The sequence below is a fragment of the Glossina fuscipes genome, unplaced genomic scaffold (assembly GCF_014805625.2).
Source record: "Glossina fuscipes isolate IAEA_lab_2018 unplaced genomic scaffold, Yale_Gfus_2 59, whole genome shotgun sequence".
Lineage (NCBI taxonomy): Eukaryota > Metazoa > Arthropoda > Insecta > Diptera > Glossinidae > Glossina > Glossina fuscipes.
The window spans coordinates 5,667,181-5,691,914 of NW_023998431.1; the positions used below are offsets into that span (position 1 = coordinate 5,667,181).

Consider the following 24,734-nt stretch of genomic DNA (forward strand, 5'->3'; position numbering starts at 1 on the left):
GCTTCTTGGATTTTGAACAGATTTTCTCTCCTTCCACTGCACTGTTAATTATATGTTGGTAGTAATTTGTGGTGGTAGCCTTCGTCTGCAGTAGATTAGAGTCAGGTTTATGGCGATAACTTATACACAACAACGTAAGCAAGCTTATAGTCGGGCAAAGCCTACTTTCAAATACCTTACATTACTTGTCCTAATACTATTCTTCACGTACCTTCATTATAAAATACCAAAAGTCATGCATGTTTTACATGTAATGAGCTATTCTGTATGATAGCTCGTATACACGAAGGGGACCGAAAGTCCAATTTTACCACAGCAAATTTAAGTGCCAAGTCACTGTGTTGGAACGATTTCCGTCAGTAAATACTAAAAATTAGACCTTGTTCTTACATAAGAAGGCATATTTCTTGTAGGAATTCTTTTATTTGGAACGGCTCAAAAAATAGTTCCATTCCTAGAGCCGATAGACTGTAGTGCTAGTGCTTAATGCCTTTTTTTCTTTTTTTTTAGTCGAAGAATTTATTTCATTAGTCTAAAATTATAATAATAATAATAATAATAATAGTTCCATTCCAAAATTTTACATGAATTCAATTGTTTACTGGTTAACTGTTCAATTGTGTGCCAAGTGTGCTCACTCACATGTTCCTTTGTAGTTCTGCACTCGATAATATAGAGAAACAATAGGACAAACCACACTTCATGGGCTGACAGCCGATCGCGTCTTGATGTTTAAAATTAATACGTACCCACATCGTATCCATATCGTATCCATACCATTTTGTTCTTTAGCTGATTAGTTTGATAATGTTTCCACATTTTTAGGAATATTTTTAGAGCGATGTATTTGAAATCTACTATAGAATCAACTGATATTACCATTTGCCAAGTTATAACAGCTGATTAAATAGTTGCAATTTGGAATTTATTTTCAATAGAAATGTTTTTGTTTCGCTCTTGGTGGTATGAAATCCACCCGCAGACTGTGCTTAATACAGATGGCAAATGTTGTGCCTCTACAAGATAACGTTTGCCCGCCAATTTTTCTATTCAAAAGAATTCTATTCAACGCGAATCATCCGGCCTTATCTTTTTAGGCATTTTACGTTCACGCAATTCACCATTTCTCTCTTTTAAACCAACAATACATATAAAATATTCATAGCCAAATTATGAGTCTATTCCTTCTCACACTCCTTTTACTTTCGCAATTTTCAGCGCTTTCATAATATACCTCATACACGTACTCGTACATGTACTCTAATATTTCTCATACTACGAAATCTACTATATTCTGTTCTATCCTGCAATCCTTCAAAAAAAAGTTTCGTGACCATATCGTCTTCAAAAGTAGAAATATATAAAAAGAAGTACATACGAAAAAAAAATTTAATTTGTAAATTGAAAAAGATAATAATAATCCTAGTTACGTAGCGAACGTTGAACACGCATAACTTTCTTGTCTATTGTATATAAACTCAGCGAAACATCTGTTTGTTGACTTTCTGACTCACAGAAGAAGAAGAAAGACAAGGAATTTGTTTACAATTTTTTGTGGAGATTGTCAACGCCAATCTGATTGAATTTATTTTTTCCTATCCAGTTTTCAAAAACGTTTTCTTTCGGGAAATTTTTTTTGTAGCATAAAAATACTTAGCGTTAATCTTTATTTGCGAAATTTTCAAACATTTTTAAAATTTTTAGTTCAGAAACTTGCACATATAATATATAACAAAATATGTTACGCAGCGTGTAAACGAAAATTCTTTGACTTTTAAAAATTTGTGTAATAAATTTGTCCGGAAAAATGATATTAAATAATTAAAAGAAATTCACAAATTCAATATGAATGCTTTTTCTACAAAATTAAACTACGCGGAAGCTGAATATGGAAAGAAACTGGAGTGCTGTGTAAAATAAATAAAAAGCAGAAAAACAAAGAATGAACGCAACTCGACTCCATAACTTCGTAAAATAAAATGGCAATAGCTTTAGAAAGTGGTTCATATTAGCTTCCATTTTTTCTTTTACGCTGCTTAACGAAGAGAAAAACTTTCGACCACATACACCTTCAATTTCATACTATAATAAAACACCTTTCTTTCCATATTCGCAACAAATTTTTCCCATTTATTCCATTCAAAATTGCTTAAGCATGAATTTTTGCCTTCATGATGGCTAGGTTGGTGTATTTCATACGACCAAAATTTTAAACTCCAGGATAATATAAAATCAAGTTTTTTTTTCTTTAAAAATTATATAAAATTTATTCCACAATATTCAACACTCTCGTAAAAGACATATTTAAAACTGCGGTTGTATGCTTTATTGCTCTTCATGCTGCTGGCTTGGTTGGTGCAATTTAGTTAGTAAAACTTGTCTGTCGCTAGCACCTCTTTTGGGCGGTGGCACATACATTTGACGTCCACTTCAATATCGTTGAGAATTGCCAACGTTTTTAGAAAACTGAAATTGTTGAGGCTGCACCAAAGAAACTTTTTTTTCACGCCGAGTCTTCTCTTGTTGATTTGGTGAATAACAGAAGAAGAAGGAATAGATTTTGCACCACACGAGATGGGTACGGATGAACGCAATTTTCGTTCAAGTTATTACGAAAAAGTTGGATGCCATAGTGTCGAAGAAAAGAAATCACTTAATAAATTACTTCAGGATAATATACGTAATCATGCAAAATTGAAACAATTTTGTTTAAGCTACACTGTACCAAGTACAACGAGGTAAATATTTCCCTGGGTTGACTCTCATTTTCTTTAAATTCTTAACCTTGCTGCAATTTGCCGACCGCTGCTTTAACTAATATTATATATAATTTTATAGAAGTTTGTTGTGGAACATAATACTTGGCGTTATGCCTTTGCATAAGAATTCTACGGAATATATTATGGAACAGCGTAAAGCAGTCTATGATGATCTTTTGCGTGCAGTAACCGTTATGCAGATTATCAGTGCAAATACTCCGAAAAGTAAGGTTCTGCTAAGTATGTGGCAGTTAGAGCAGAATCGTTTATTATATTCAAACAACGATAAAATTGATTTGGATAATAACTTTGTTGAGATAGTCAAAGTGTTATTGCAAATATTTGAAAACGATGTCGAAACATATTGGCTGGCGAAAGAGTTTTATTCATGCACCAGAGAAATTGCACAAGACTGCGGGAAGTTAAAGGAATTATCGCAGAATTTGTTAAGAAAGGAAGATAGTAATTTGTTCAAGTAAGTGTAAACGAGTAATGATGTGTTTAAAGAATGTACACTTAAAAAACAAAAAGTCATTTAGAAAATTTGGCGGTATTTTCCTCGAACGATTTGCTGGACAAATGGTATGTTACCGGATTTGCTGGTGTGATAAGTGAGTCAACGCTAGTGCGTGTGTGGGATAAAATTTGCGGTGGCTCGAGGAAGATCGTGGTATTCATATTTTTGGAATTAGCCAAGGTTTTAAAGGGCAATGCTTTAAAATGTCACACCCGGCAAGAATTTAAGACGCTGGTAGAACAGGTACTCTACGATGACATTAGTTTAATTTTGTTTTTCTGTAATTTGTCTTTCTAGATCAAAGATCAAGATGCGGTTATAGTTAACAAAGCCATAAAGAATTGGCAGAATAACAAGCAACATAGCGAAATAAAAATTCATTAAATCATTATTTGTAATAAATTTATAACTACATAAATATATTCGAAAATGGCATTCTTCACTCGGCAGCGATCTCTGCAATTCTAATATAATTGGACACTATATCCAAGAGAGAAAGTAATTCTTCGGTCTAACCGATAAGTTAATACGTTTTTCAACCACTAACTGAGTGCCGCATATTATGTTAGGTGCAAATAGAATTGCCGATAGAATGAGAAAGTAGTATAGATATTCCACTTCATAGGTCACCGATCACTGTCGTACCTTAATGTTGAAAACTATTGAAAATAATAATGAAGAGCCCAAAAATCGGAAATAAAAATATAAAACAATCAACAACAATCTTTCTTGAAAAATTTCACGGATTTTTAATACAACTTTAGTTTTTTATTACTCTGATTGCTTACTAGGTTTATTATGATAAGTCTTTAAATTAATTTAAATTACCATTTTTTAAGAAATATTTTAAAAGAACAATGACAACAAAGATTCGTGCGAACATTTGCAGACAGTACGATACAAAAATGAGAACAATAAAAATGACGATAGATTACAGTGATAAAAAACTGGAAAAGGGAGAAATTTTTCATATAATACAACATGACGGTTAAGTAAAAAACTTTAATCTCCATTTTTAATAGAAAGGATGTCTAAAAAAAAAATCTATATATCTTTACAGTTTAAATCATATTGTTGCGGCGCGTTTGACTCCGATTTCGTGGGTTATTAAAGTTGCGTTGCTGCTGCTGTTGCAGGCCTGCAAACGCTCCCAGAATACCTGCCGCGGTTGGACCAATGAAGTTTGCGTTGTTGGCCACATTTATATCGGCTAAATTGCTAGCAAATGGGTTAAAGTGAGCGGGCGGTGGCAAACCTAGCAAACTAGGTCGTCCAAATAATGATACTTGCAAAGGTGGCCGTTGGAACATCGGACCCAAAGCTATGGGTGGTGGGCCCGCAGGTATCATATTGGGCGGCGGAGCTCTTAGAAATTCCAGAGCTGGGTTATTAACACTAACCGCGGGTGTCACGTTTGTAGTGTTCGGTGGTGGGTGCGAGAGATTTGGTAGATTAATGTTACTCCCAGCAGCAGCATTCGGTGTATTAATTACAGCTGAAGCGCTGCTAGTGGAGGGCGTACTCGCTTCATCGCCATCGTTATCAACATAGGCTACTTCGCCGTTATCATCTATATATATGCCCAAATTAGTCAGTATTTGTTGTAGTGTGGAATTGTTGACTATGAAGCTTATATCAAAAATTTTATTGGGCGAAGGATCCTGATGGAATTTCTTCAATTCTGTGGATACTAAAGCCAACTGCTGATTGACCATGATCTTAAATTTCGAATTAAGATTTTTGTACCATTCTGATTTTTGCAAGAGATTGCGAATTTCAACATTCTGTTTTTGCCCTCCCGCTGAATGTGGAAGATTGGTGGTCGTATTCGAATCATTATTATGGGGATTACGACGAGGATCACGTCGAGGGTCACCGCGCGAGGTTTGCTGCGTAGTTTTTGAACGTTCATCTTGATACGACGTTGTCTGCGTTGACGTAGGCGGCGGTGTATAATACTTCGGTGATGAACTTTCCGATTCTGGCGAAGCGATACTGCTGCTATGGCTGGATTTGCGTACTTTACGACTTAAGGCGGCCGTAGTTTTCGTTTGTGACAATTCTGGCAATCCTAGAATTCGTCGCAAACGAGGATCAGGAGTATGGTCCGACTTAAATTGATTTCTTAGTTCCATGTAACTTGCACGCGGTATATCTACTTCATACACTTTGTAAGACATGGGCAAATGAGAAGTGATGGAAGCGTCAATTTCTGTAGCGGGTGTGTAATTGGTAATCGGTTGAAACGGTAAACGTAAGTCAATATCACCGCTGGACGTATCTGTACTCGGCAAATACCTCATATCTTTGTCACCTTTTAAGCGCTGTTCAGCACGTGCTTCATCCTCTTCCGCTATACGCGCACTATAGTCGTACATACTCGCCCGCTCATAAACAATTTCACGTGATTCCAGATGCATTTGATCGAATGGTTTCGGAGATTGTGAAGCCTCTGGTGTATTGGATTGTGAGCGGGCTGGTGGCGTACGAGAAGGCGAACGTGAATCACGGGAACTACGGTTACCACGCGCCACATAATACGAAATTTCATCATGCTCATTTGCAAAAGGTAAGTCACTGGAATCTCCATACGACGACTCTAATTTTAAGCCTTCGTAGAAATTGGCAGCATTGGCACCAAACGGGTTGCGTAGACTTTTGCTAAGAATATCGGGCAATTGTTGGACCTTTGAACCGAAACTCATACCCATGTTTTTCTATAAGCAAACAAGTTAATAAATATCGATGAAATTTAGACGGACAACTGGTTTCTTTTTCATTTTAATAGAAGTATTACACTATGAGTTCCTTATAATAATGAAGTGGAAGCTGTTAGCGAATGAAACTTCACTATCTTAATAAATTTTACAACTAAAGAGACCGCGGTTATCTTTTTAGCTTTAATCCTAACCTAATCTTTTCGTAAGGCGCGAGCAGATTATCTCCACTTATATTAAAATGTAAACATTAAGAAACTGATTATAATATGCCAATCTTACCGCCTCTTCTTGTTCTTGATTAACGCTTGAAGCATTTTGAGGTTGTTGATGGTGATGTTGCTGTTGTTGCTGCTGTTGAATCTGATCGTCATGTTCTAAATTACCATCGTCTATAACTAACTGTTCTTCATCCTTTTCATCATCATCTGCAAGGTAAATAAAAATCAACCTGATTTATTTAAACAAACTAAGATTCAAATCATTAATTTCGTGACATACAAATATCTGCACGATCGAAAGCCAAATTAGAGTCTTTTAAATATTGGGAATAATCGACCATTATGACAGCACTGCTGCTATTTGAATTAGAATTCGAAGACAAAGTAACATCTTTTTCTAGTGGGGCTGAAGAAGCATTCGCAGTTGGCGTAATATTCGTTAACGTTGATGTTGCCTGCTGTGGTTCATTGTTAACTGTTACACTGGGAAGAAAACGCATATCAACATCGCCATTTATGGAAGTGGATGGTGTGTTTCTAATAAAAAGAACAAAAATTGGAATTAAAATTCACATATATTTTATTTTATTAAAACTTACATGTTACTGCCTGCATTACCGCCCGCGGTAGTTTCGGCGATTTGGACCTTAGTCTGGCTATTATTAGGTATGGCAGTTACTGCTGTGCTGCTTGAAGTCGTTTTTACACCCAATTTGGCCATGTTCATCGCATTCAGTTGGATTTCACTTATCTCGGCTATGGTTAAACCAATTTGATTCAGTTGGCCAAACGTCAATTGATTAACTTGCTCCAAATTAACTATCCCAAGTTGAGATAGCTTCTCAATGTGTTCCTTGCTCAAAATGCCGCTAAGGTTTTCTAAATCCAAGTAACTAGGCGCCGTACTAGAAGGTGGCTGTATATTCAATGAGCTGCTTACAGTAGCAGATGTACTATTATCAGCCCAACGGGATTTCCGTTGTTTATCATTACTACTGGGCGAACTGGTGCTGCTGCCGTTACTGCTACTAGCCGTCGTTGTTATTGTCCGGCTAGTTTCCATATTTGTTGGCGGTTTAATTACCATATCTAGCAACGAAGGTATATTGCTCGTATTTGGCAATGCTTGTTGTTGTTGCCCTAGCAATTGCTGCTGTGGCTGCTGCTGTTGCTGTTGCAAATCGTTACCGTTGCTCTTATTATTACGTCTATTGTTATGTATAGGCAAACAATTAGCTGTAATCGGTGCCCAAACATTTTGCATATTAAACTTAACACACAACTCCTCGTGTCTTTTTGTTATCATACTAAGAGCATTTTCGCGCGATATACGTTTAAAATTGCCCAATATTTCTTTCGGTGCCGTTTCTAAATGCTTTAGCAAAATATTGCGCAACTCCTCAGATAACGGCTTGCCATGGGCAAATTTGCATTCTTCCTTATATACACAATCCATACCCAAATAGTAGTATTTGCAGGGGAAATCGGCATGCATGTAGGAGCATTTGTCTTTTTTGGCACAACACTCCATTAAGTAGAATTTGCATAATTCTAATTTACGTGGCTCATTACGATGTTTTTCGTCCAATGATTCACGTCGTGTACGTTTTTCTTGGCGTCTATCGTCATCTCGATTACGGCGCTCTCTACGTTTACGCGACTCCTTCTTCTGATGTCGACGTCTTCGTTTTTCATTGTTACTATCCTCCCCCTCACTGTCAAAGCTATCGTAAGAGGAACCTTCGCTCTCCTCCTCAGAATTGTAGGGATCCCTGTATAAATGAACGTTAGAAGGCGGTGGAAGTGCGGCCATAAGTGGTGGGCTGCCGCCACGAACATTAAGCATTTCATAATCATCCATATCATCTTCATCGTCCAAATGTCCTAAAGGTGGCAGTGGCGCTTGTCTTTGAGATTCGGGCGAATCAAAACGTTTTTTCTACAAGCAACAAATACACTCTTTCAATAATATTCTAAAACTTACGAAAACAAAACTAGTTATTCTCGTATGTAAGTAATTATACGTAGAATTTGACAATAATTTTGGAAACAATATTGGTAACCCAATCAATATATTATACGGTGTTTGGAGTAAAAAATGAAAAAAAATATGTCATAATAAAATAAAAAGTTTTCAGTTTTTTTATTAGCTACAAATAGGACAAAGGAACAAGAACGTTGAAACAACGTAGCTACATCTATTGGCTTAGTCCATCTCCATTCAACATACCAAAAAAAAAAAAAAACATAGCTACATACAAAAACATATTTTAGTAACTCGTAAGAAGGAGTATTTCATAGATGGTTGAAAAAAGCAAAACTCATACAAGAACTGCAATATAATATTGCAACGTTTGGCAGCGACTGTTTTCTCTTATTCCTGGTAAGCCTTCTAGATAGAGGATGTGAGCTCGTTAAAATGGCTGTCGCATTTGAATGTAAAACATTTAAAAATTAGAAAAGAATGGTTGTATGGCAAACTGTCTTCGTATACTCAGAGAATACGAGTACTAATGACCTGAGGAGTGCCTTTGATATATTATGTCGGAGTCTTAATAATCCACAGCTTCTTAAACACATTTAAACACAGAGAATCATGCATATATATATACATATATATATATATTCAATATATATATTCAATATATATATATACATATTCAATGTACTCGGTACTCAGCATCAACGTCCGCTTACTGGATCGCGCAACAATTGAACATGCATATGAACATCATACGAACGAATTATTTCATTTTTGGACTTTATTTACCTTTTCTTTGCGATCCTTTTCCTTCTCGCGGCCTTTTTCTTCGCGTTGCTTTTTCCTTTTGCGTCGGCGACTACTTCGACTCTGCCCCTGACCAGGCGGCGGCGTATCATCACCGTCCCCTATTTGCTGTTGTAAACGATTTTCTAATAATTTCGGTAAAGTTGGTTCGATACCTTTCTTTTTCAACGCATTAGCCAACGCATTCTCAATACTCCCTGCGTAATCATCGTCCAATGGTATGGGTTTTTTCGTTTTATTTACCCCGGCCGACGCTGAAGAGGACGCCGGCGGAGGTGTAGAAGCATTATCACTCAATAAGTCAATAGTAACTACCGTGTCATTAGCATTACTGCCAACGTTAGCATTGGCTATTGCTATTTTTGTTAGTGGTTCGATATGTGATTTAGAAGTTTGCTGTTGGTGATCATCCGATACAATCATAACATCATTTGAATCGTTATTTCTATCTTCATCACTATCATCAATTTCACCATCTTCTAAATCCTCATCATTGATTTCGACTTTATTATCGTCAATATTATGTGTTGCGGACATATTTCCTTATTTAATGTTTTTTATTTCTTTTATTTTTTAAAATTTTTCTTTTCCTTAAGGAACCTCAAACATCAAAAAAATGGAGTTAACTTGTGGTTGTCTGAATCGAATTTTAAACTGTGCTGTTATTCAAAAATTTTAAGCCTGTAAATAAATAACCAAAAAAAAAAGAAACAAAGAACACATTGGTTTTCATTGTAATAAAAAAAGGATAAAAGGCGTTCCGTAACAAGAACAAAACAAGCAATAATAATAAGGAATTTAAAAAATAAAAAAATGAGTTAATCAAATGGAAAGGTGTCTTTGTATTGAAATTTTGACAACTATGTCAAGGGTATATAGATGAATGCAGTACAGAGAAAGCAAAGTGAAAAGCAATTATTAATATTTATTGAAGAATTTAATTACTATATCTACAGTACTTTTAGCTTTTAATACTTTCTCTTAAGGTTTAGCGAAAATTTCAAATAGTTCAGCGTCCGTTGCATAGCATCATTTAGAGGGAAATCCATTCTTTAAATAATATCAAAGAAATGCCTTTGGGACCAGACATGTATGAAATATCTTTTTTAATATCTTAAAAAATTCTTGTTAATTATAGGCGTTCGAAAGGGCCTCGAAAATTATTTTCGTCAAAAACTTGTAAACACAAGAGAGAGCGGCTTTTACATCGCCGTTCGCCGATAAGAAAGAGATATTGAGACCAGTAATATAGTCTGAATATTTTCAAAATCATTACCCGTTTTAAGACTAATAATAGCCGAATCGTGACCACTTCCAAAAGTGAAAGCAATCGAAGAAATTATATCATAATTCCTTTGAAGGCAAAGTCAATACAGGGCGATGAATGGAGAGGTTGGCGGACGTTGATAAATCATTAGAGGATTGCATGCTAATCAAAAATTCATAAGTGTCATAAACAAATAAGAAAACAGCACCGACCACCCTACTCCAACTAATTTGTAGCTCCGAAATGTGCCCAATAAATAACTGTGTATAAATGTGAGGGAATCTTCATTACGACTGCCAATTATTATGTATGATACAGGCATTTTCGATTAAACATGAATCGAATATTTTCCTGATATGCCACCATTTCAAGGTTTAATAATGTTTTTCAATAACACTACGTTCAGCAAGCTAACTGTTTACCTAACGCCGTGAATTATGAACAACTTGACTTCAAATTTTTTCTATCAATTTTCATAATGCCATTTGCCATTGAAGGGCATAGAAAATACTCAGTTTAATTAGTATTTTGAAAAAAATCTGACACCTTCCCCAACTTCGCCTTTTGTTACCATAGAAAATTACAGACTATAGGAATACAGTTGAAAAGGGCTTACTTAAAAAGAAAAAAGCATCTTAATGTGAATGCGGTTGAGCCTCAATTTGAAAAATTGTAACGTTCCTCAGCAAATGAACAAAATGTATTCCGATAAATTAGTTGCTTTTTCGTAAATGAATTTAAGAAAACCTTATGCTTGAAAGTTGAACTTATGCCTTTAACTGATGAAAATTGATTTTATACAAACTTTTTAGGGTCTTTTATTAGTGTTTGCAGATGGAAAGCTAGATATGGTCTAAGCTGATACACATGAATGAATCTTCTCCTACTCAGCAATACTTCACAAATGCAATCCTTCGCTTCTATGTGGCTAACTTGCACTGGCGTTAAACAATTTGATATGGTCAAGCGGTAATTTAAGAGAGGGATTGCGGAGATATTATATTGTAGCTTCGTGGGTCCCCTGAACAAACATAAGAAAATAAAAATTATAGAATAAATATATTTTGGAATAAATAAATTAACAACCAAGAATATTGCGTACGTATTAACAGATCGAATTGCGCTGTTTCTTGGACTAGCCGCATTGCATATAAATTCTTGGATTTTGAGAGGAAAGCATCATTTTATCCAAACGAACGATCGTACGCAGGCAGTTGAAGTAGAGTGCCCTTATTGAAGTTTGCACAGTTTGCGATACGGCTTTGTAACACAATAATCACATTCTATGCGCTAAAAGGCGATCTTTAAAAATCATTTAAAGTTGCGTTAGGTTATCTTTGATCATTTCGGTCACTTGGTGGTCAAAGTTCCAGTGCACTACTATCTTATTATTCTCATCATTTCACTGATGATTCTACTTTTTGTGCTACTAGGGAAGAGATACATTACGTAACAATATGTGCAGAGTTAACGTTAAGAAAGAGAAGTCAATATCGTATTGCTTTTAAGGTTTATTTAATGTAAATTAGGTAAATAGAAATGAGCAAAAGCGTCCAGCTATTATCACGGTAATAAAATATTTTTGTATTTAAATGCATGTGAATAAATTGAAGTGAAGAAAACTTTTATGGTCAAATAAATGGTCTGGTATATTAAGAGAATATTAACCTATGCGATGTGCAAATTGACCTCGTAAGTGATATATATGTAAATTTTAAGAGTATATTATGTCTGGCTTTCTGATGGTAACATTCATAAGTATGCATCAGGCCTTCCACAAGATGTGGGTTATGTTCACCATCCCGTTGTTCCGTTTGTTCGTCAATGAAATAAAAAGCAATTTTAGCAATTAAACTTTTTATTTGATGGACACAAATCAAGCAAGTAAGTAAGCAAGTAATTGAAAGTAAATTTAAGAAGCGAGTTATATTAATCTCGGAATGAATAGTTTATACCAACTACAAATACATTAGAATTGAGAAACATCGGTCGCGGTTAATTCTATATTGACCTTTTAGCTGTTAATAGCAAGTTTTCCGCTAACAATTGCTGTTAGTTGCAAGTTGTAGATGTTGCTCTATTGTGAGTGATATATATATATATATATATATATACTTACATATATATATTGAAAGTTTATCAATTTTTCGAGACTAAGAATAATGGAAATATCTTTTCCAATTTATAATCGGACATTGTTGTTGAAATATTTGGCAGAGCCCCGCTTAATGTTGCAAATCGGCCATCTGACACCTCCACTCTTCAGTTAAAAAAAAAACTACGATGATCAATCTAGGAGATTTGCGCAAGGCATTTTATGTGGTGATTAAAGGGTAACAGGTCACATATTAAGAGAAGGTATTTAAGCCATTTAATGAAAGTGAACAGATATTTACAGCGTGTAATGAGCACGAATGAAAGTGTGTACTATTTAATTTTGTCAAGTTATTGAATGCTCTGTCCCTTTAGTCCCAAAATCTTTTCTTTAACTTCTTTCACTCCAAAACAAAAGAAAAGTAAATCCATCTGACTTCCATATATCATTATGGCAGAAACCTTCTTTAAAATGCTATTTGCATTTCAACATATCATAGGAACCTTACACATACATAAAGTTAAAATCTGCAAACAATTCTTCCTTTTAACTTACAACCACATTGGCCGACGTTCAGCAGTAACAGCACATGATAATTCAGTTGCAATTATTTACCGCAACCCTTTATAAGTTTAGTGCAAAAAAACGGTGTTAATCGGTCAATTGACACCTTTTCAATTAATAAAATTCTTTGTAGGCTTTGTGCACTCGATTCAAATGAAGTCTGCTCTAACAAACGTTCCAAACCAAATGTAACCTAATTAGTTTCTCAAAAATATCAATTATAGAATAGAATTTGCAGCTGAATTATAAATTTTGTAAATTGCATAAACTACAGGATATGTGCATTAGAGAGGGCCATAACACCTATGTTCTCAAAGTTAGGATTTGGATGGAATAGCGGTACACCATAGCAATGGAATCTACAAAAAATCATTAGCAGTTGGTTGTTAGCTTTGTAAAATTTTCGACATCTATCACAAAAATAATCTACTGAGTGAAAACTAATATTCAAAGAAAGTAGATTCGATCGCAAGTTTGTTTCTGTACCTGATATAGAGGGAATATGCATAAATATTAATTAAAACTTATGTAACAAGTAACGCATTTCAACCCCTACGAAATTCATTATATATTAATTTTACATCCTCTGCCTACTCGCAGGCATGTCTCGACATCTACGCATTGTCCGCGGAGTGCTTTGATGAAATCGCAAAAACTCAGACACATCAAGTTCAAAAATAGGCGTACTGGCATATTTGTAAGAATTCGACCATTCCAAATTAAAGACAAAAAATAGAATTTTTCTTTCCAATTTTCGTTAAACATAACACCGCTATCGTAAGTATCTGCTTAAAATCTGCCAGATATAGTTATACGAGTCATTTGAATAGTGTAGGCAAAAAAACAGTGAATCGACTTGATCAGAAAAAAACAATGCTTTGTCTATGGAAATACGTACTCAACTTAGATAATCGTTGTTCACATAAAGTTTTCTGCCGTTTTTTCGGATAAATAAGTAATTTTTTTCGAATACATTTAAAATTTATGGTCAACATGGCATCGTTCAGTAATAATTGATGCTATCATTCAATTAGCTACATATATTTAAATTGAAAGAAAATGTCTAAGTGAATATTTTGAATTTACGATACGTTATCATATCCTTTTTATGAAACAGGATTACCAGATCAAACAAAATACGGTAGATTATTGCATGCAACACCATATCAAAAAGTTATCAGTCTGCAGTTGCTTTCTACAGTTAAATTTTAGATAAATCCATAGTCCAAGAAAAAAAATCTCTAAAAGCCACAACTTCAAAAATATGCATCACCAGCGATTTATTGATAACTATGAAAGGTAAAGAGTTTTTCTGACAATCATCCCCTTTTTGCAATTTTTGCTCCTGGTTCTGACGGATTTTCTCTACTACAACCTAGTAGTTTTATAAAAATTGCATAAACCAAAACAACTATCGAGAAAAACCTGTAATGATGATTGTTTTGCTTAGCTGACGTAAACTGAGAAATTTCAAAAAGTTCCTGGGAAGCGTATCCCTCTTCGATAGTAAGGCTTCTGTTTTAAGTCATCTTAAGTGTAAAAAATTCAAGTTGAACATAGATTTGCAGTAACTAAGAAAGTAATATTTGCCTTAGGTCAAGTCTTGATTATCTATAAATTCCAATTAACGTTGAAGAAGCAACTACTTATGTTCCTCTTGGGCTACATATTTTTATACATGTCAGTAATAGCATATGCATGATATTTGATTTTAAAATAAAGAATAGATCCACTTATTAAGTGTACGTCGTTTATCGCAACGTTTAAAGTCATATTACCAAGCAATTTGGTAACATCTCGTAGGCAATTTTACAAATTCTATGGACATACCTCCTGTCTGAACATTTATATATAGCTACTTGGTCAATTAGTGCATTTCTTTAGGGAAACATTTTAAGACAAACTTCTAGCTCTAACAAAACCTTGAGATCGTCATACAACAAAATACGAAAAATAATTTGTTTGAGCAAATCTAAACGTGAAGAGAGAGCGCTAAAAAAAGATTTGAAACGAAATCAATTTCTGTAAACAAAATTTCGAAGTGTGCAACAGACGGATAGAAGACAGACATGATTAACTTATTTCTATTATTCGCACTAACAAAAGATGTCTATGTTTCATGGCTTACGCATTGGTGTAAAACAGAAAAAAAAACTATTTGCATTTCTAGTTAGGCTAGATGAGATTAATTAATACGAACATTTTTGCACTGATATCTTAAATGACACTCAGAAGAATAGTGCAAAGTTTTAACTTAACATCTCGCAAACGTATAAGTCAAATTCTATTGTTAATTCTGCATGTGTTTGCATGCTTATCTTACTTAATTTTGATCTCAACACGTCAATGAGTTTATGCAATGTTTGCACTGAGTTTTTAAAGCGATTTGCAAATAAACAATTTTTTTGTGGGTATATCCTGTGTACGTGTGTTATCACATTTTCCTACCAAATAAACAAAGGACGGAAAATGGAACGAACTCTACGTTAGTTAAAATTGTATACTATTGTATGGAATGTTTTATAAATAACTGCGGCTATAACTTACGGAAGGACAATTATAGTATGCTACCATCTTTTGGTGGTTGATATTGTAATCTCATAAAAATTTGTCTTCTATTATGTGCAACCCTGATCAGATTCAAATCGAGTTTCTTTAGCTGAAATGTCATTTCTAATATAAACTCAAAAATATGATAGCTAATTCAATTTAAGATAAATTATATGAATATTTGTTGATATATGATTGGAAACATTAATTATAGTTTCTTTAGTGAAGTGACGGAAAATTATTGATGCGGCACTTTTTGACACAAAAATTAAAAATATTTACCGTATTGAAAGTGAGATTAGAATACTAGAAAAAATAGGTAAATTACAGGGTTGTTAATAGGAAAACAACACGTCCTCAAAAGTGCTGTAAACTAAGAGGTTACTTATGTAAGTAATCAAATCCGTATGCAAACAAAAAATGGGCAAAAATTAACGGCAATTGCTTTTAAAACTCAAGGGACGATAGAGTGGCATATTATAATCAGCACATACATGGTAAAACATGAAAACATTCTACAGACAGCTGAAATTAAACAAAATTTAAATATTAAATAAATTACATATGTATGCACTTTTAGCAAACAAAAAAAAAAAAAAACCACAAAAAACACTATTTTTATAGGGAAATTTTCTGAGAAGCAGCTACAGCTCTGCCTTAATGCTGTTAGCTTTACATTTACTGCACTGCTCAACTCTGATTTATGTTAAAATTTTTCCTTTTTTTTCTTTTTCTTTTTTTTAACAAACAAAATGCTTTTATTACAATTGCACATCACCATCAATTTAGTTTTCTACCTGTAGATTTTACTTGGAGATTTAATAAATTTTAAATTTTTTTTCTAAAATTCTCAAGACAAATTAATTTTCTAATGGCTTACTATTATATTCGAAAAAAATGACAAATTATGTCGGAGCCATTTTTTTCTACATTTTGATTTTGCAGCTGTATGTGCATGTTTATGTGCAAGCAAGAAGAGACAGTGAGAAGTAGCAAAAACAAAGTTTAACAAAAAGAAAAAAAAGAGAGCGAGAGAGCTGCCACCCTAATTTATGAAGTACATATACATTCTTCACTATTTCCTTTTTTTTTTTTTAAATTTGGAAAACATCATAGATTTTCTATAAAAGTAATATAAAATAAAGGAAAAAGATTACCTTTAAAACACTTAAAAAAGTTGTACGACACTTCTATGCATTGATTTTTCACAATTCTTGTATTCATTACGAGTGCAGACAAACGTTCGAGCGAACCCCCAAAGTCAATATGTACTCATATGTCGTGGCAAAATTAATGCGAATGTTTCTATGGCGCATTCCTTTAAGGACAAATTTTTCTTTACCTCGTTAATAGATTGACAAAAAATTTTGCAAATTTCCTGAAATAATTAACCGATTATCTTGAAAAATGAAATTTTCTTCCAGACAATGACGCGTAATTTATTTTCTTTGTTGGTGTGGCTTAGTTACGCTCTCTTAAAATGTTTGCTATATTTTGCCTGTCTCTTTATCGAATCTCTCTCTCTCTCTCTCTGTTCCCGTATTGTTCTCAACTAAATGCACCCATACACATATACATAAGCACATACATACTATCTGTCGTCTAACTTGTGCTTCTTTTTCCTTTGCACGATTGTAGAAAAAAGCAAAAATTAGTTTTTCTGATATAAAACCAAATAATTTCATTATATAATGCAATTACTGCTAAAAAAACATGTACATCTGTGTAGGCAACAAAAAACATTTATGTACATGGTCTTGAGATATGTATGCATATAAATTTATATATATATGTAATTTATAATTGGCTTATGTATATATAGATATATTACTTAGAGAGACAGGTAAAACCTTTTTTTTCGATTTTTTCTCTTTTATATGAATGTGACTATATTTTTCAACTTCTTTTTTTAACCATACGTGTTAACAATTCAACAATTTCAACTTGAATGAAATATTTATTGGGACTTATGTAAATATAACACAAATACGCATCGGTCAACAGAGTTGCAACACACATTTGTCGTTTTATGATTACCTTAACCGGGATACAAGACAAGTAACTATAATCCCTCCACCACATAATAATTGTTTATATACAAGTAGTAATCATTTTTATTACGCATTCGCCGAAAAAAGTTAAGAAAAAATTTTTTGAATTTCCGTAATTAGAATATTAAATAGAAAAATAATCTTTAATATTAATATTGCTGTGTTTTGGTAATAAGAACATCGTTTACGTTCTTTCACTTTGTTCTGGAAAACCAACTCGTCGCAAGGCAGTAAAATTTACTATCCTGTACATTCTTAGGAAAGGTTAAAGGTGCTTTTGACTCTTCTGAGAGGAAAAAATATCCGTTATATCCAAATACCCTTTTCTTTTTGCTCTCAACTGTAATGAGGATGCCAGATGCTAGTCCGTTTGACGCTCTAATTAACCAAATGATATCGATAAACTGTAAAAACTTGTTGGATCGATAATTAAGTTTTACGGGATCGTCAAGAGAGGGCCTAAAATCCTATGTCTTCATATTTTATCTTACAGTGTACACAATTGTGCCAAATTATAGACAAAGTAGTTTGTTTAATGACAGAATATCAGTGAACGCTTATTTTCAACAAAAAATCTTGCTACATATTATCGGTTTCTTTGGTAGACAGAGAAATTTCAACAAAAAGTTGAGCTATGTTATATTTTACACCAAATTTCGTGCAATAAATGTATATATTAGATTTATGTATCATAGACTTGGTCAAAATTAGCTAACTTACCTCATGTAACTCCATTCAGCTAAGTTTTACTATACTTTGAAATATCAATTATTGGAACCACTGTGCGAAAAATGAAAAGAAATCGTTATAACTTCCCATATATATTGCTCTCATACTGATCATATCAGTGTTCTCATATTACCTTAACAAATATGTTGTTTTATTACAATGAAATTTGCAATCCAAGAAGATATTATAAATATGTACCAAGGTTATTGTACTATTTCGGCAAACAAGTACTTTATAATTTTTGTACATGGGGTTAATGTATTGAGCATTCAATATTCCAACCAACTTCTTAAAACGGGATAGGAAGGACTTGACAAAAACTTATCTAACTATCAACGTATTAAAATGACTCTGCATTATCGATTGAGTTGCGATCGCAAATCGTTTGTGGAATATTCTATAAAAAATACATAAAGTAGGATAAATACGCCGACTATACTTGCCTTAGAACGGATGTAATCACCCTCAGTCGATATCATGAAAATAATTATTTTAAAAGTCTATTTAATTCAACTTTGATTCTATTAAAGTTGATCGTATATTTCAACGGGGCTTTTGTGAAGCAAACCCATAAAACCGCAAACATCACAAAAATGAAAAAGCAGACGACGACAAAGGGATCAGTAAAAAACTCCAGTATTCCGAGTACTTTCAGTTTTCAGTATTTCAGTTGTAGAAATTATTTACATTTGTTTATTTATTCAAATAAGAAACTCAGCTGCAACGCGTAGAATAAAATCTTAAACTGAAACGCTTCTAAAAATGTATAAACGCAAATAAAGTATGACTTAAAAACCATGATTCATAAATAAATAAGAGAGAAAAAGAAAAGAAAGAAAAACAAGTACGCATCTAGTATATCGTGGGTACGCTGGAAGTCGGTGTAGATCCGAGACCGAGGCAACATACGAAATCATGTATACATTTGTTTGTCCGCAATATTTTGAATTCATAAATGGATTGAACTTTCATTAAATGCATATGTCTATATTGAACTTTGATTAAATTTTCATATATATATAAAGAATAGAAGTAACAGAAGCAGAAATAATCTGCAGAAATAATAAATAAAAAATTATGCTGTGTCTATTACCTTCATAAATAAAAAACAAGCAAGAACATTATAGTTGGGCATGGACGAGCTTTAGATACCCTACACAATTTCGTCTAGTACAATTATTCTCACGGTTTGTTAATAATACAACAAAAATTACATATTATTTTCAAGCGAACGCATAGTTTTCATGAAAGCCCGCATTTTGGAGGATGCCCGAAATATGATCCAAATTTAGCAAACTTAATTTACTTCGTAAATGTTTCATTATTTTTCAGAAATTAAATTTACTTTCCATATAATGATTTGCTTTTCATGATAGCTCTTATATAAGTTGGGGCCTAAAAAATAGATCTAAGAGGTCCAATTCCCTGTCCTTAGTTTTAAAATATTGAAAATTATATCTTTTTCTGAAGCGTTTACTATTCTTAAGAAATCTTCATAGATAGTTAAAAAAATTGCCACCACCGAACACAATTTTTCATATTAATTTATAAGTAATTATCGAAGTGCCACTACTCAGCGAGCATGCTCGAAAAATTTTGAAAATTGTAACTTTTCCCAATCCGAATCATTTTGAATAACGTTCGTCCTGGGATCAAAGCACTTCAGTGTAGCAAATTTCATCAAAATATCTCAACGATTCCGATCTGTGCGTTGAACACAAAAACAGATGAGCAGACTTTAAGCAAATAAACAAGCTTAGATCATTTCAGAACATAATTCTGAATACATCGGAATAATAAACAGTTATTCAACCTTAAGTCCTTCTGGGTGTTATGTACGTCCGCATAAACTTAATATACCCTGTACAAGACGTGGTGTAATACCAATATAAAATGTATGTAGCAGAATAGATAAGGATATAAGGGTATAAATACTAACTTATATATAAAATAAAAAAGGGTGTAAGTAAAATGATTTTAATTCCTTGTGGTTTATATGTATTTACATGGAATATGTGAGTTTCTGTCAAATACACATATAAGCGTGATAACTTTTCAAGTTCAAAAGATAAAAAGTGTACAATTTTTACATCTGTTTGTAAAATTGTAGCAGAAAATTCCAATGAACTTTTTGTATTCATGAAGAAAAACAGTGAAATTTGGATAATATTTATTATTGGATGGACGGAGTCGATAATTTTCATTTCTATACAGCTATAGTAGGATTACTTATGTAATCTAAATGAAACTTTTTATCACCACTTGTTGTAATTAAAGTGTAACGAACAAAACTTCAAGTTTTTCAATAGTGTAGTCGTGTCGTTTGATCGATTTTGTCCCATTTTGAAATTCAATATTTAAAGCATTTTCAATGCTTAAGATAACTATAACACCGATTTGACAACTGCGAGTATATTTACCACACTCATCCAAGCAGATTGGGCACACGGACGATCACAAAGGCTTGAATCGATTCAAACGTTACGAAACGAAAAAAAAAAACAAATTTACGGCAGTTGTTATCAGCGTAAACATATAATTAATGAGAAATGGACGCTAAGCTGCTCATAATAATTAAAAGATCTTAAGCGATGAACTATCATAAATGCAAAATTCTCTACAATTTTAAGAAAATATTAGCGCAAAAAAATCGAAAATTTTATATATTGAAATGGTGTAAGTGTAAAATTTGCAAAAAGGCACTTACTTGTTTCCTTTTCATCGTATTTAACTTTTATGCTTTATTAGTGGCACCTCGTTTTTTCGAAAATTTTTTAAAATGAAAAAATGTGATGATCGAGGAAAATTAAGATTGAAACATTTGAAAGAATTCGCCTTGGTCACAGCATTTCAACAAACTAATGAATGCTTAAGAACTCTACTTGTCCAATTTACAACTGTGGACAACGTCTTACGATTAAAAATTTACTTTGGGGATATCAAAACCTTCGCAATGTTCGAAGAATCGTATTTGAAGAGTTTAATACTTTCTCGGACATCTTAAACATGCCTGGAGAACATAATATCGATAAAATATTTAACTTTATTAAAGCGATTAGACTAAGCATATTGTGCATTTTTTTTTAAAAACAGAGCTAACGTTCATCTTACTTTTAGCTCTCTTTGACCTAAATAAATAATAACAATTTGTCGGAACATATTTCCTAAAAACGTTAAATACTATCAGCCTGTTTATTATTCATATATTATAACACATACATAGAAACATTATTTAGAACAAAAGTTCCAATATATCGGCAGTTCATTGTTTACAAAATCTAAACCTAAAAATCGGAAAAATTCTATATTAATATATCATTGGTAGTGTTGATGGCAATTGGTGGTAAGTAAATCGCTCGTATTTGACTACGTAATCGGGCGATTTCGACATCGTCACGTTCCATTTCACGTATTAATTGGGAGAATTGAACCAGCCCCTCTCGATTCCCAGAAAACCCATACGATTTAATGACATCGGTTTGCAATTGCATAACTAACGGGAAGACGTGCTGCATCATCAGTAACATTTCTTTGCCGGCGGACGCTTTAGCCTCTGATAGTTTTTTAGAATTTTCCGGTTGATTTACTGTACGTATTATATCGATAAGCACTTGCTTGGCAGTTTCATTGTTGAAATTCATATTCAATTGCTTTTAAAACGTAAAAATTCGTATAGTGGTGTTAATAAATATTATAGGTACAAACGATGCACAAGAAATTTAACAAAAAAAAGAAAAATAAGAAAACAAGAAATTTTCATTAGACACGCAATTACAAAATACTCTTAATGTTAGTATACTTGCGTGAGTGAAATAGCAACAAATTTTCATTCATATATATCCATAAAAATGCAACTGCTTCAAACACTTATTTTGTGTTGATACATCGGTATATCGACGATGCGAAAATTGTAGTCTGCTGCACTTTTTACGAGACTTTATGGGAATTAACAAATCATATGATTTGCATGAAGAGAAACAAACAAAAAAAAAAAAAGGGATGGAGGAAGAAATGAGGACGTTTTATTTATTCGAATTGGACATATAAGCCACAAATCTATTGGCTTAGCCCATCTCCGTTCAACATACCAAAAAAAAATAAAAATAAAAATAAAAAAATTATTCAAATTCATCTAAAAGCAACCAACTTCAGCGTGGAACTCAACCAGATAAATAAAAAATAAATTTCGTCACCCATAACTCAATAAAATCAAAAATTTAAGAAAAAATCAGATTATCCGAAATATTCTTATGACAACGAATTTATTGGAAAACAAATTGTAATATCTTACTGAAGATAGCCCCATAAATGAAAGGTCTCCCTTCAAACGTTCTCAACAAACCAATCAAAAAAAAGAAAAAATCACGAAAAAATTCCATTTCAATTTATTTCGAATTCAAAAGATGTTTATCTAATTCCATTCTTATTTTGCATTAATTTAAAGCTGCAGAAACACAGCGCAAAGTTACATATTCTTGGTCAGCATCAAACTCTAAATCGATTTAACCATATCAGTCTTTGTAATATTCTAAACATTATCCTAGCCGTAAAAAGTGAAGAAATCGATTTCGAATTTGGCACAAAAACTGGAAGTCTTTGCACGCAGGTTGGTTTGCAAAATGAACCAAATCGGTCGAAGCGTTCGCCTACAGTGTGAGATAAACTGAGAATACCTCTGTTTTTGAAAAGGAATAAAAAGTTGGTTTCTTGCTCATTACTCATACACCGTAATGGATAAATTTACAAAAATTGAAATATGTATTGTGTAGGCGACGCTGTAGTATCTATACAAAAACGGGGAAAATTGAATGCGTCTATCGAATATTATAGTGTATCAAAATTTAATTTTCTTTCAATATTTTTGTAACGAGGAGAAGCAGGCTTCGAAAGCCCCTCATGCACTTAAGCATATCCGTTGGAAAATGATTTAAACCAGTTAAACGTCCACACACCTATGCGACAAAAGCTATGAATACTTCTGCTTTCCGTGTTTTTTGCTTCTTCCTCATAAAGTAGAACGCATAAACAACATGAATTTCTACTTTTATTCTGAACATAAAAAAATCAGTCGCGGCATTCAAATGTTATGGAGTATTTGAATTGTTATAGAGTATTGAAAATTAATTTTTTTTCCTTTTTTTTTAAGTCCTTTTTTGGGATAACTGGGCGGTGGTGAGTATGAAAAATTCGGTTTTCAATTTAAAATTTTTCCACATTGTGGACCGATTAATAAAGAAAAAAAGGTCTTCGATCACCTTACAAAATTCAAGTGGACTATGAAAATTAGTAAAATAATTTATGGAATTTTAAAACTTCAGGTAATGAATAAAGTTCACGTTATAAAGCAAAATTACAGGTTACAAAGGCACTTTTTCTGTAAAGGAGTTCTGTTAACATTCGCCAAGGACGAGCATTGAAGGTTTGCTTGTCTTCAGGTAAAATTTTTCCAGGATACGCGCTTTATAAATTGTTCAGTAATGGAAAAGCTGAGTTGAATATCAAATTTGTTACTAAATAGTCGTCGATCAAATATTCAATTCCACAGAATATCTCTGCCACTTTGTAAATCATAGAAGTAATCATAAAAATTTGGGATCCTAGACTCGCGATATTATCATAACAAACCGACCTAGAGATCAAATTTTCTAAGAAGTGTTTATTTAACTTTTAATATAAGCGATTACCTTTAAGATAATGTAAATAAATAAACTAAATTTGTGAGGACCAACCAAAATTCTGTTTACCTTATATTACACTCATACAATGTTATTTAAATCTTAATAATTTTCTTCCATTCATGACTGTCGAGAAGTGCTAGGCGTACAGTTGGTACATTTTTCCACAGTAGTTCCTCTGTTTTCTAAATGACCTTATTCACTACTATCATCGTAAGCTATAGTTCGCAGAAATTCCACTTTATGTGTAAGCATTTGCATACATTTTTGATATGGAAATATTCATACAGGTGTGAGAAGTAGCATATATTTAGCTAAAGCGGATGACCGGGGTGAATGCTTATGAAATCGCTTTTCGATGAATTTATATAACATAAAAAAAGCTTCTTAGTTTCTTAAATTTTTTAGTTTCTTATGGTCATGCTGTTATATTCATTCGAACGATGTTACAAAAAGTCCTTCACCACCACGCGTTTGATATCTATTTAACGGCCTTTCGACGAAGCTATGTTTTCGCCATTTTCCAATGGACATTATATGAAGACTACTAGGGTTGTAGAAAAATTAGAGAGTATCAAACCAAATAAGATAACTGGCTATAAATTCTGTGCAGGTTATTGTTTTTAGATAAAATAACGTATAGAATACTGAGGACAGTGGGAAAGCGAGCAACAATATTTCTTCGTTGGTATTTTAATATGTTCAGATAAATGAATTCTCATTTTGGCGTGTTTACGAATTAACTTGATATGTAAGAAACCGGTTCATCCTAATTTAGAACGTATATTTTTGAACCTTCGA

At 33.1% G+C, this 24,734-nt stretch overlaps 3 protein-coding genes across 9 annotated transcripts; 1 reads left to right on the forward strand and 2 right to left on the reverse strand.

Moving 5' to 3' along the window:
* The first annotated feature begins 619 nt into the window (after nucleotides 1-619).
* LOC119637263 (TBC1 domain family member 7) lies at nucleotides 620-3,974 on the forward strand. Of its 2 annotated transcripts, XM_038033148.1 has the most exons (5): nucleotides 620-2,182; nucleotides 2,299-2,738; nucleotides 2,839-3,234; nucleotides 3,291-3,519; nucleotides 3,574-3,974. In XM_038033148.1, the coding sequence occupies exons 2-5, from the start codon at nucleotides 2,575-2,577 to the stop codon at nucleotides 3,658-3,660; spliced, it is 876 nt and encodes a 291-aa protein (XP_037889076.1). In that variant the 5' UTR covers nucleotides 620-2,182; nucleotides 2,299-2,574; the 3' UTR covers nucleotides 3,661-3,974. The 2 variants fall into 2 exon arrangements, with proteins under 2 accessions (XP_037889076.1, XP_037889075.1); XM_038033147.1 differs by having other exon boundaries at nucleotides 620-2,738.
* Nucleotides 3,975-4,176: 202 nt separating this feature from the next.
* Nucleotides 4,177-18,292, reverse strand: LOC119637261 (protein suppressor of sable). Of its 6 annotated transcripts, none has more exons than XM_038033144.1 (6): nucleotides 18,250-18,292; nucleotides 8,985-9,683; nucleotides 6,814-8,153; nucleotides 6,495-6,751; nucleotides 6,276-6,421; nucleotides 4,177-5,993 (listed from the first exon to the last, which is right to left on the reverse strand). In XM_038033144.1, exons 2-6 carry the CDS (start codon nucleotides 9,537-9,539, stop codon nucleotides 4,338-4,340), a joined length of 3,954 nt encoding a protein of 1,317 aa, XP_037889072.1. In that variant the 5' UTR covers nucleotides 9,540-9,683; nucleotides 18,250-18,292; the 3' UTR covers nucleotides 4,177-4,337. The 6 variants fall into 6 exon arrangements, with proteins under 6 accessions (XP_037889072.1, XP_037889069.1, XP_037889070.1 ...); XM_038033141.1 differs by lacking the exon at nucleotides 18,250-18,292 and adding an exon at nucleotides 17,310-17,436; XM_038033142.1 differs by lacking the exon at nucleotides 18,250-18,292 and adding an exon at nucleotides 16,636-17,130.
* A 2,996-nt stretch (nucleotides 18,293-21,288) lies between these two features.
* Nucleotides 21,289-22,330, reverse strand: LOC119637417 (protein C10). The gene has a single exon (XM_038033437.1). The coding sequence runs from the start codon at nucleotides 21,897-21,899 to the stop codon at nucleotides 21,561-21,563; it is 339 nt and encodes a 112-aa protein (XP_037889365.1). The 5' UTR covers nucleotides 21,900-22,330; the 3' UTR covers nucleotides 21,289-21,560.
* Nucleotides 22,331-24,734: the final 2,404 nt, after the last annotated feature.

What these genes read in the sequence shown, in the direction of transcription:
- LOC119637263 (XM_038033147.1), top strand. Translation starts at nt 2,575, where the DNA reads ATGGGTACGGATGAACGCAATTTTCGTTCAAGTTATTACGAAAAAGTT. An exon ending in ACTGTACCAAGTACAACGAG is followed by an intron (nt 2,739 to 2,838) that starts GTAAATATTTCC and finishes ATAATTTTATAG; the next exon opens with AAGTTTGTTGTGGAACATAA. An exon ending in TTAAGACGCTGGTAGAACAG is followed by an intron (nt 3,520 to 3,573) that starts GTACTCTACGAT and finishes TTGTCTTTCTAG; the next exon opens with ATCAAAGATCAAGATGCGGT.
- LOC119637261 (XM_038033144.1), bottom strand. Translation starts at nt 9,539, where the DNA reads ATGTCCGCAACACATAATATTGACGATAATAAAGTCGAAATCAATGAT. An exon ending in AAAAGGATCGCAAAGAAAAG is followed by an intron (nt 8,154 to 8,984) that starts GTAAATAAAGTC and finishes TGTTGCTTGTAG; the next exon opens with AAAAAACGTTTTGATTCGCC. An exon ending in ATCAAGAACAAGAAGAGGCG is followed by an intron (nt 5,994 to 6,275) that starts GTAAGATTGGCA and finishes GTTTGCTTATAG; the next exon opens with AAAAACATGGGTATGAGTTT.
- LOC119637417 (XM_038033437.1), bottom strand. Translation starts at nt 21,899, where the DNA reads ATGAATTTCAACAATGAAACTGCCAAGCAAGTGCTTATCGATATAATA.